This window comes from Dryobates pubescens, chromosome 5, assembly GCF_014839835.1.
Source record: "Dryobates pubescens isolate bDryPub1 chromosome 5, bDryPub1.pri, whole genome shotgun sequence".
In the NCBI taxonomy this organism is placed as follows: domain Eukaryota; kingdom Metazoa; phylum Chordata; class Aves; order Piciformes; family Picidae; genus Dryobates; species Dryobates pubescens.
The window spans coordinates 25312465-25323376 of NC_071616.1; the positions used below are offsets into that span (position 1 = coordinate 25312465).

At 41.3% G+C, this 10912-nt stretch overlaps 1 protein-coding gene across 3 annotated transcripts; it reads left to right on the forward strand.

Annotated features, from left to right (window-relative positions):
* The first annotated feature begins 269 nt into the window (after window positions 1-269).
* Window positions 270-8350, forward strand: SLC25A29 (solute carrier family 25 member 29). 3 transcript variants are annotated; one of them, XM_054161845.1, is made up of 5 exons: window positions 327-397; window positions 2060-2103; window positions 4208-4242; window positions 6745-6828; window positions 7415-8350. In XM_054161845.1, the coding sequence occupies exon 5, from the start codon at window positions 7448-7450 to the stop codon at window positions 8156-8158; it is 711 nt and encodes a 236-aa protein (XP_054017820.1). In that variant the 5' UTR covers window positions 327-397; window positions 2060-2103; window positions 4208-4242; window positions 6745-6828; window positions 7415-7447; the 3' UTR covers window positions 8159-8350. The 3 variants fall into 3 exon arrangements, with proteins under 3 accessions (XP_054017817.1, XP_054017820.1, XP_054017818.1); XM_054161842.1 differs by lacking the exon at window positions 4208-4242 and having other exon boundaries at window positions 270-397; XM_054161843.1 differs by lacking the exons at window positions 327-397; window positions 2060-2103 and having other exon boundaries at window positions 3786-4242.
* The last annotated feature ends 2562 nt before the right edge of the window (window positions 8351-10912 follow it).

Consider the following 10912-nt stretch of genomic DNA (forward strand, 5'->3'; position numbering starts at 1 on the left):
TTAATTCCCCACCTTCACCCACGAACGAAGGATGCGGAGGGAAAGGGCCGCGAAAGGCGAGCCCGGCACCGGCGAGCACCCCTTCCGAGGCTCCGACCCCGGCTCCGGCCCCGGTACTTTCATCCCCGGTAGTCTCATCGCCGTCCCGCCCCTTGCCCGGAGCCGCCCCGGTTCAGCCGCCAGTGGCTGCAGGCGATGGGGGGGAGTTGTCCTACAGCCCGCCCCTTCGGAGGCGCGGCCCGGCCCTTCCCTGGTGGGGAGGGGGGGACGGGCGGTAGAAAGGACGGGCGGCGAGGCGGGCGGTGGCAGTGAACGGAGGGCGTACTGCAAGGGCTGGGCCCGCCGGGGACCGAGGGTACCAGCATGGCTCTGGATTTCCTCGCGGGATGCATCGGCGGTGAGAAGCGGGGTGGGGGGCTTACGGAAGGGGGGGAAAAAATCCCGAAAAATAAAATTGTGGGGTAAAGGCAGGGAAGGGAGACGGGGGGGAGTGTGTCGGCGGGGAGGAAAAGGAAAGGGGCAAAGGAAAATAAAGGGCCAAAGAGAAGGGAGAAAAGGAAAAAAGAACGAAAAAAAAAAGGGGGGGGGATGGGTGTAAAAGGGGAGAAAAGGGTAAAAAAAATAGAAAAAAAAGAGTGGGGAAGAATAAAGAGGGGCGGATGCAGAGGAGAGCTGGGCCCGGAGCTGCTATGTTGGCAGCAGAGGATCACATTGTGCAAGGGGGGGGGGCGGGGGGGGCGCGATGCCTTGCTGCAGGTGGGAGCCGAAGCCGGGCAGCTCTAAGCCTTCCCCGCTGAGGCCGGGCAGTGGCAGCGCGGGTGCGGCGGAGGAAGATCTCGGGGATTTCCTGCCGTGGAGCAGGGGTGTGGGCTGACCCTCCCCCTGTCGGTGCCGCAGCGCCCGGGTTTGCCCTGTGGGGCTGGATGCAGCGGCGTGTAGGGAGGGAGCTCTTTCGGGGTGAGCAAACGAGCTCCTCCGACCTGGAAATATTTATAGCGAGGAGCTTCAGCATCAGGCAGAGGAGAGATTCCGCCTGCTCGTCTTGCACTTCCCCCTGCATCTGCTTACGGCCTGCAGCTTTCTATTTTTAGCAGCTGTTCATGAGATTTATTCTCTCTCGCGTCTTTTATTTGTCTTTGCTCTTCTCTTTGACAACCTGGCAAAGAGATGATATTTTTATTTTATCTTATTTAGCTTCTTGCTGACTTGATCCTAGTGATCATTGGCTTGTCAGGGATCCCCTATGGCTGGTTGTGCCACTGATCTTTTCGTGTGAAACACAGTGCGTGTCGCTATTTTTGTGACTTGGACTATCTCGCTGCTGTGCTGGCATTGACCAGCCTGGATTGCCCCATCTTAGAGTGGGGCTTTGCATTCCTGACACATCCTCTGGGACAGAGGGAGGGACATTACCTTTCTGCATGTGTGAGGTCATAAATGGATTCAACTTCCAATTTGGTTCACAGCTTTAGGGAGCTAGAGGATCTCCTGCTTTAGCCAGTACTGCTGTTTTTCAGTGTGGAGCGTACACGTTCATATTGGGCAATATAACTAAGAGGCCTGCGTGTAACTTTTAAGTCCTTTGACACTAGAATAAAGCAAAGGGTTTGGGTAACGTATGGTCCTTCTGCAGGTGCATCTGGAAAGGCTGTGGGCAGAAAGCAGGGATTTTCTTCTTCCTCTAGAGAAGCTTTCAGACCGGCATGTACATGAAATACTGTGCTTCGGAGAAAATTTGCAATTTATAATGCCTGGATTTGCCTTAGGCTGAGGCCAGGAATCACTGATGAACATCCTGTATGATGTGGCAAGTTCTGTAGTCACTCACCTCAATGCCTGTCTGGGGCTGGGAAGCTTGATGGGAGCATAAAGTCACCTAGTACAGGCCTGAAACACTAAACTGTAAATCTCTTCTAACTTAATGGGATGGTCTTTACCAGGCCTACCACTAATGCTGCACACTTACACCTCTGGCTGGTGGTTGTTCTTGGGCTACTGTAGCCCCAGACACAGGAAGAAAAGGAGTCATAACCACAGTTTTGGTTTTGTTTTGTTTCAGGTGCTGCAGGAGTGCTGGTAGGACACCCCTTTGACACTGTTAAGGTGGGTTGATTATGAAATACCTTCGTCTCTAGACAGGAAATGTAAAGTTTTACAAGAAGTAGGGGAGGAAAAAACCAATTAAAAAAATCCCCAGGCACTGTAGGAGCATAAACCTGCACTGGAAAGTTTGGAACAGGCTTCCTTAACCACTGTTTGTAGAGTTGCATTCTCCAGCTTTTTAGAAGTGGGGAAAAAAAAAAAAATTAAAAAAAATTCAACCCATTAACATAACAAAGATTGGCCTAAACTACAAGTTTACCAGTGCAGTCACAATGCTGTATTTGATGATCTTACATTTAACTTAATTTTGTTCTAAGCTTGCTTCTCTGGAGCTGTTCATCACTAACTGCTAAAGCTGCCTCTCCCTGCATTTGTAACTCAAACCTACTTTGTTACTGGGTTGAAAATTTGTGGTTTGTTTTCCCTTCAAGCTCTGCTACTTACTCCTTAAGCATAACATTTTTTTAACCTTAGACAAAGGGTGTAAGTGGATAAAAATCTACAGCATGAAGCTTGTCTGGGGGCTTCTTCCTCCCTGTGGTGGGTTGAAATTTCCCCCCCAACATTAAAGGACTACCACACTCCCTCTAAGTGTTATGAGATATTTTTATAACTTTCCAAGTTTAAATTTATTTTTCTGATGATCTTTTAGCTGTATGTATTATGCATACCAAGGATGACTACTTCAAAGATAAGATTTCAAATCTCCTGGAGAGTCCTTCATCCAGGGCTCCCAGGGTTCAAGCCCATTTTTCAGAATGGCATGACAAATCACTTTTTGGCAGCCTTATCCAAAGTCTTGCACTGGAAGAAGAGAAGAAGGGATTCCAGGATTTCCTGCTAAATTAATACACCAGATCGCTTGACTGCAGCAGACAGCATGCCACCCACTAGATCTATATTCAGAGTACCTCTACCTTGCTGAATTTAGATATGCAAAGAGCTGATAGTGTTACTGAGGTCATCGCCATGTTCTGCATTCAAGCGCATGTTTAATTCAAAACAGATTTTCCTAACTAGAGAATATTAGCCCTTGCCAGTCAAGTGTAAGCTGCTCAGATACTAAGAACTGTACGTATGTTTCTCAAGAGTGTGGTAAATTAGACTGTTAAGTAATTGGGTTGACTTTTAGTATATATTTTCAGGAATGGTATTATCCAGACTTGCACTTTTTTTGTTCCTTTTTTTTTTCCCCCCCAGTGGTAAAGGGGCAGCTGTGTTTTTTCTCACCTCCCATACTGCCAAGTTTTACATGCTTAACCTAAGGTGATGGGTCATTTCACTCAACCTAGCAAAACTGCTGAAATTCTATGCCCGGACTAAAGTTAAGCATGTGGTGGTGGTATTTGTTATTTTTAAGGTGGAATAGATTCTAGCGTATAAAACTAATCATTTAAGTGTCCACAAAACTGGGGATCCTCAGCAGATATATTACTACAAAATAGATGGGTTTAGAAAAAGCATCTTGATTTACAGTAGAGTAAAATAGTTTGTTTGCAGGTGACTTTAATGATTCTATAAAATCCAATGTGGCACACTATATTTTCATGCCCACTAGAAGGTATTACAAACTTTTACCTGTTTTTTGTAAATACGAATGTTTGTGTTATTAGCTGGCAGTCACCACTGTATGTGGGGAAAACTAACACTATAACCAGTTCTTTAAAAACAACAACAAAAAAAGACACTCCATAACTTATTGTGTATGCATATATGTTAAGAATTAACCTTTTCTTTAGTTCTGCAGTGTTTAAAGGGCTAGCTGCTAGTCATCTTAGACTGTAAGTTTTTAATATAATTGAACAATGGGAAAGCTGCTTGGATAAGCCTGAATTTTACTTCTGTTTTGGCGTTTAAGCTCCTTTTTTTTGGCCAGTGATCATGTTTCACAAAGCGGGGAGGGGGATGGTGGGACACACAGGGAGAGAGTAAGTCAATGAAGTCACCCTGCAAAACCCACAAGCGAGCTTATCTGAGAACTGGCAAACTCCGTATCCCTGGTTTGTTGATGTAATGTATAAAATTGCTTTTTTGCTTTTAACTGCCTTTACTTTCTGAGCTAGGGGCTGTCTTCATTAACAGCAAAAGTGTTACTTTGTTGTAGATGACAGATAAGCCTCATCACGGGAGAGTTACCTAGTAAGTATAGCCCAGGTGAACACTTCTGTTTCTCTCAGTCTTGATTTATTCCCAAATGCATTGGTTCAAATACAGATCTAAAAGATTTACAAAGCATTTTCCCTTTTTAGTTTTAAACTGATGTGTCCCTCTCTTACAGCTATGCCATGGAGGGAGTGTGTTTTAAATATCCCCTTTAGTTTGTTTGCCCCTTTTTTTTTTTTCTTCTTTTTTTTTACAGTTTTATTCTGAACTTTCTGGTATGCATTTCTGGCTACATACACTTCCATACACAATGGCTCTAAAATTGGATCTCAGGCAATTGTTATTGAGGCCTTACCCACTACCTATCTTTGGAGGACATTTTTGTTGCTCAAACACTAATAGGCCATTCATTTTGCACATTACTAAATATTTGGACAGTTCTGGGAGTGTGATTCTTTTTCTTTAGTCAGAGTACATTTATGCAAGTCATTAGTGCTTTGAAATTAGTGTGTTACTATTGGACCTAAAACCATACTAACAGTGGTTTCAAATAAGAAAGAAACTAGAATATTGGGCAACAAATAAAAGGGGGGGTTAAAAATGTTGCACACAGTTAATCCTTCCTATAGTTGTACACATCAAAGAACTTGTTGAATATGGCATTAAGATTCAGGAAATAAAGTTTCATGTGCAATTATTGCCTTACCTGGCAATTTGGTAATGTGGGCATTCTTATGTGGTCACTGACATGCTTCAAAGGAAACAAACCTATTTTATCACATAACATGACTTAATTGCTCAGTGTTTTACAAATTATTTAGACAGAAATAGTTGGAGCCGTTTGTCACTTGGAAATTAATCCTATATACAGAGTGACTAATTCCAAACTGCTAAAGACAAACGCATAGAAAAGTTAAGAGTAAGGTTTCTAAGCTGCAGTTCTCCCAAACCCCATAACATGTCTAATTCCCCTGACTTCACAGACAGAGTTTGAAACAATAGCAGCAAATTATAAACAGAGTAAAACCTTCATTTTGTGCAATTCTGACAGCTGTTAAGATTTATGACTTTGCCTGTAGGTCTACTTGAGCAGTTTTAGCAATCTATCAGCCCCCAAATGTGACTTTGAATAACAAAGGACTTATTTTCTTTGAATCCTACTGTAAATCTACTTTTAACTCTGAAGAATTTTTAAAATCCTTTTTCCATCTTGAAAAACCTGAGGTGATCCCAGCCTCCTAGTCTGGCTAGCATACACTGACATGTATACTATAAAGACACTGAAAACCTTTCATAGGAATGTGAAAAGCATTGAAACTGTAAATAACTTTTTGCCTCAAAGAAATTTAGCCTTTTCTAGACCCACATTATCTTATGGGTCTTGTATTGTAGGGGTGGTGTTTAACACTACTTAGCAGAGAGAAAAAAAACTTACAGTCAGGAATCTCTCACGTAAACCAAATAATCTTGTCTCTTGTTCAGAATAAGAGTCTTGAAGTTTTTTGCCCTAGAGTTGCAGCAGCAGCATTGAATGGTTGATAAGCATCTGTTCTGAGGAACATCATAGCCCTCCTTGCTGGAGATCAAAGAGAGATTTCTAACTTTCCCAATCCAGTGAAACCAATTCAGTGAGTTTATTGCAGTGTGGGATTTTGCATGACAAGGGTAGCTTTGAGGCTCTTTTTTTTTTCATTTGTCTGAAATACGTTGAGGACAAATTAGCAAGAAAAAATAAATTAATTAGACTTTGCCATTAAATGTTAAAAACTATCTCTCTGGGCACTTGGTTTGTGTCCTAATGTCACCAGTTAACCAGCATTTCCATTTTGGAGGTTAACCAATTAACATGAAAGTTTTGAAAGAGCCACACTCTCACAAATTGGTTGCATTTAGCAAGTTTCAAACAACCAACCAAAACAACAGACTGGAATTTAAAAGGACAATTGGCTTTTTATTCTTTCTGTATGCAAGGCAAAAAAAACAATCTTACGGGTCTCTTCCCAGCTACCCTCTGAACAAAAGAAATTTAAAAGATAAAAATCAGCTCTCAGTGAACGGTCTCAAGTCTGGTAGCCAAAACACCATGGGTGGTGGTGTTGAAAGTTCCCATCCTTTTTGCAGTTATCCTTAATTTAATACTTGACTTGTAAATTACTTTTTATAGAACTGTATCAGGTTTGTACAGATAGACCTTAGTGTGAACAGAAGCATTCTCGGCAGCTAAAGAAAGTACTCACTGTAGCCAGTACTGGAAAAACTTCAGTCTGAAATCCTAGATAAGTGTGCTCTGTTGTACTTCCACATACTCTCATTCTAATAGTCACAAGAAATTAATAACCCTCTTCCCTTCATGTTTTCAACCCCAAAATTAATGGAAAAAAAAAAACCCTAAAGGAACATTTTAAGAAATTATTTTGTTCAGTGTCCAGCTCTTGCATATATGTTGCTATAGCAAATCTACACATGCACACATGACAGCAGTTTACTAATTAGGCTGCTCTTGACATACAAATCAGTATCTCATACAAATTTTTATAGGTTCGTCTACAAGTTCAAAATGTAGAGAAACCTCTCTACCGTGGGACCTTCCATTGCTTTCAGTCCATCATAAAGCAAGAATCTGTAAGTACAAGATTAAAGCTTTCCATATTTTGTATCAGAAAGGTGAGAAAGCTCTTAAAAACCTCTGCAAATATTGAAGATCATGAGAAGAGCATTGTCTCACGGTGCAGATAGTCAGAAGTTTGCCAGAAACTTCATGAAGAAGATCACAAGTTGGAAGTTGGTATTTTGAAGTAAGAAGAGTTATTTGAACACTTCATTATCTGAGAATCAAAGTAATATGAGTAATGAGGGAAGAAACCAGTGAGGGGGTTTTCTTCTGATAAGGCTTGAAGACCATAACTAAAAAGGTAGCTTTAGGATTTTAGCTACTTAAAAGATTAAGTATAAAACTTACCAGAAAGCTTTTCTGTGGATGGACTAAGATTATTTTTGCCATGTGTTCAACTATATTGCTAAAGTTGTTTAGATGCTTGTGTCCTAGGCAGGGATGAAGTTATTATTACAAAGCAAGATGGTATTGATCTTCTGGCCACTTTTAGGAAGTTAGGGCACAAGGGAGAGCCAGAAAGGCCATGTTCTGACCAGTTTCAGGAGGTTATCAACACCACTGTTACAAAGCATCTTTCCTTCCTTCTTCTATTAGGCTTTTGGACTCTATAAAGGTATTGGGTCACCAATGATGGGACTGACCTTCATTAATGCGCTTGTGTTTGGTGTACAAGGAAATACACTGCGTGCTCTTGGAAAAGACACTCCTCTAAACCAGTTCCTTGCAGGGTCAGCGGCAGGGGCTATCCAGTGCATCATCTGCTGCCCCATGGAGTTAGCAAAGACAAGAATGCAGCTTCAAGGAACAGGTGAATACAAACTAAAAACGAAGAACTACAAAAATTCTCTGGATTGTTTGATCAAAATCTACCGAAAGGAAGGGCTGAGGGGTATCAACAAGGGCATGGTCTCTACACTCATAAGAGAGACTCCAAGCTTTGGCTTTTACTTCCTGACCTATGACTGTATGACCAGGTATTTAGGCTGTGAAGCTGAAGACAGTTACGTTATTCCCAAACTACTGTTTTCCGGTGGGATGTCAGGTATTGTGTCCTGGCTCTCAACTTATCCTGTGGATGTGATCAAATCCAGGCTTCAGGCCGATGGAGTTGGAGGTGTTACACAATATAGTGGCATTTTAGACTGCGTCAGAAAGAGTTACCATGAAGAAGGCTGGAGAGTGTTCACAAGAGGTCTTACTTCCACACTTCTCCGTGCTTTTCCTGTCAATGCAGCTACCTTTGCTACTGTTACTGTGTTCCTAATGTATATGAGGTCAGAAGACAACCTTCATGAATGTGAACCAGGTCCAGTAATCCAGCAACCTTCCAGTTTGTGAACCTGAACTGTTTGTTCTCCTGATCCAAAGCCGGGCTGGTTGGGTCTTTTAAAATATAAACCATTGACCTGCACAACTGGTATAAACATACACTATCTGTATAAAGAATTCCTCAATGTGTCAAATTAGGATTTCATCTCATTACTTGTATAAACAGCATATTGCCCTAGTAAGTACTTCATATCTGGTATATCCAAGATGGGGACCTGCCTTTAGAAAAGTACTGTACAGTTATTGTTGCGGCTCCAAAAGAGCAGCTGGGTAGTGTTGCTGTATCAGAAATCAGGTTTTCTTCCACTCGTGTTCTGAAAGATTGACTTGAGTTTAATCTAGAAACATTTTGAGAAAGGAAATGCTCTTTTTGTATGTTACAGGAATAAGTAAAGTCCTTTGAGGTGAAGTAGGGGGAGGAATTAAATGTTGGATTCATCTTTCAGGTAACCCCGAGCTGTTTAAGCTAGCATTCAGCTAGCCATGTGTTTTGTTTTTCCTCTACTTTTATATGTCAGTGGTTTTAGTAGCAACTTTGTTCATACTGGTTTGTTAAAAAATAAAATAATTTGTTCTTAAGGTATTCCCTTTTCAGCTTTGAATAAATGTCTTAAGCACAGTTAGCATCTGCACTCATATGCACTTGTTCCTTTAAATCTCAAGGCTCCTAAGTATCTAGGGATACTCACATCTAGCAAGATCAATGTTATCTGCCTTCACCTCTCTTTCTCCTTAGGTGAGTTCACAGATTGTATTGGCTAGATTCAGCCCAAGTAGACTTTGTTCTCTGAAGTTAATGCAGCTTTGCACCACTTTTTCCAACATGCCCCACAGCAGTCAGTGATGTACAGAAGTCAAAGTCCTACCTGTGTGGTATTGCACAAAATATTTGTGGGTTCAATGTTAGCTTATCAGCTTGAAGTACTGTAGAAATATGTACATATTTAGAACTGGAGGTTCTAAACAGACGTGTAAGTGTCTGAAAGGATTGGTGTTCTGCGTTACGAATTTAAGCAATTACTGATTTTTATGTGTCGGGTTACAGTGCAACTGGAAAGACTGAAAAGGGTTTTGGAGAATTTTCGTACACTAACTGCTGTAATTTTTGTATTTTTTTTTTTAATAGCAGTATATTCAAAAAGTATTCATTAAGTTGAAGAGCTATAAACAATTACTTAAGATTTGGAGTAAGAATTACACATATTTGGCACACAGAACCCAGAGGAAAGAGTGCATGTGTGTGAGGAATGTTCTAAAATGTATCAGAATAGCTCAGTAAGTAGAACTTGTTACACTTTTGTGGTTGGGACAAGTGCAATATGTGTTTAATTTATACCAATTTTCTAAAGAAACCTTATTTCACAGCATTTTGCACTGTAACAAAATATGCTGGAGAAACCTGTAAAACTGGTATGTCTTTTTATACCTTGGAGGTATGTTGGATGTTTTAGTGCCTACTTGCACTGAGATTCAAATTGAATGTTAAATCTGTCTACTAAGCTGCATATGCACAACAACTCACAGCAAAGACCATTTACACCTTTGTACAGTAGTCTGTAATTATTGTATATAAAATTGAGAGAATAAATTTTTTTAAAAATTAACTTTGGATCTTTAAAGTTTCTTGTGTTCTGCTGAGATGCTTCCTTCTGTTAAAGCTTCCTTGCAAGAGGGTGGGGTTTCTGGCTTTTGCCTGAAGGAACTTGTTCCCTATCTGCCTTTCACACACCACCAGGAAGAGCAGTGCCTTGCTCTGACTTAAGAAAACACCCGTTCATTGAAGCAAAGAAGGGAAGTTGCCTGAGCTCACTTCCTCAAAGCAGTTGATCTTTTCACAGAGTACCTCACTGGAGATACACCTGCTAAGGGAACAACCCCGCTTTTAGAGCCAAAGAGCTGGTAGCATGCTAGGATCCTTTATACTCTGCATTTATTTGGTTTAAGTAGTGTTGGTCAGCACCAAGGCTGGAGAGCTACACAAGACAGTCCCTGGAGAGTCACATCAGAATCAAGTACCAGGTCTGCCAACAGAACTGCTCATGTCTAAATTGGAATAATGCTTGGCCCCAAGACGAAGAAGTTGAGCAAAAATCTTCACAGGTTGTAGCTGTGTTTTCAGACAACTCAACCAACCTACATAGCATCAGTTCTCCAAATAAAAAGACATGCAGGAGAAGGGGGGTGATGCATATTACGACCTACGAATAAGGTCTCCCATTGCTGTTAGAGGTTATTTCAGGTACTGACTCTGCTAATTCATCTTTGTAAACCACAGACACACGTGACAAAGAAACCCTGTCAAGCATCAGCTTGCTAGATCAGAAAAGGCCACTGCTGCAACTAACTGTGACCAGGGCAGTTCCAGTTCAGTACCTTGTGTTCTCTCACTAGGGACAGCAATGTTGAACCATGGCACAGAACCAAGTATTTGGAATAACCAAACAGGTCTCCCTAAAAGACAGTAACATCATTAAAACAGAAAGGACTACACAATGTTTTATTTGCAGTAGATACTACCTCTAGAAATTCATCCAGGTTTCTCAAGCCTAAGAAGAGGGTAAAAGCTAGCCTTTAACCTACTCTGATGTCAATTGCTTGAAATCTCTGCAACTCATAACTATTAAATCAAGCTAGACAAGCCTTTAAAAACAAACCAACCCCCACACACATCAGTTCCTTCCTGGTAGATTTTTATCAAATCAACTAATTCAGAACTTGCTGGGCCAAACCTAGTGGAAATACGGTTTGGAATCACAAGGAAGC

Coding starts and splice junctions, on each gene's coding strand:
- SLC25A29 (XM_054161842.1), top strand. CDS start 364: ATGGCTCTGGATTTCCTCGCGGGATGCATCGGCG. Junction 2,104..6,744: donor ACCCCTTTGACACTGTTAAG/GTGGGTTGATTA, acceptor AAATTTTTATAG/GTTCGTCTACAAGTTCAAAA. Junction 6,829..7,414: donor CCATCATAAAGCAAGAATCT/GTAAGTACAAGA, acceptor TTCTTCTATTAG/GCTTTTGGACTCTATAAAGG.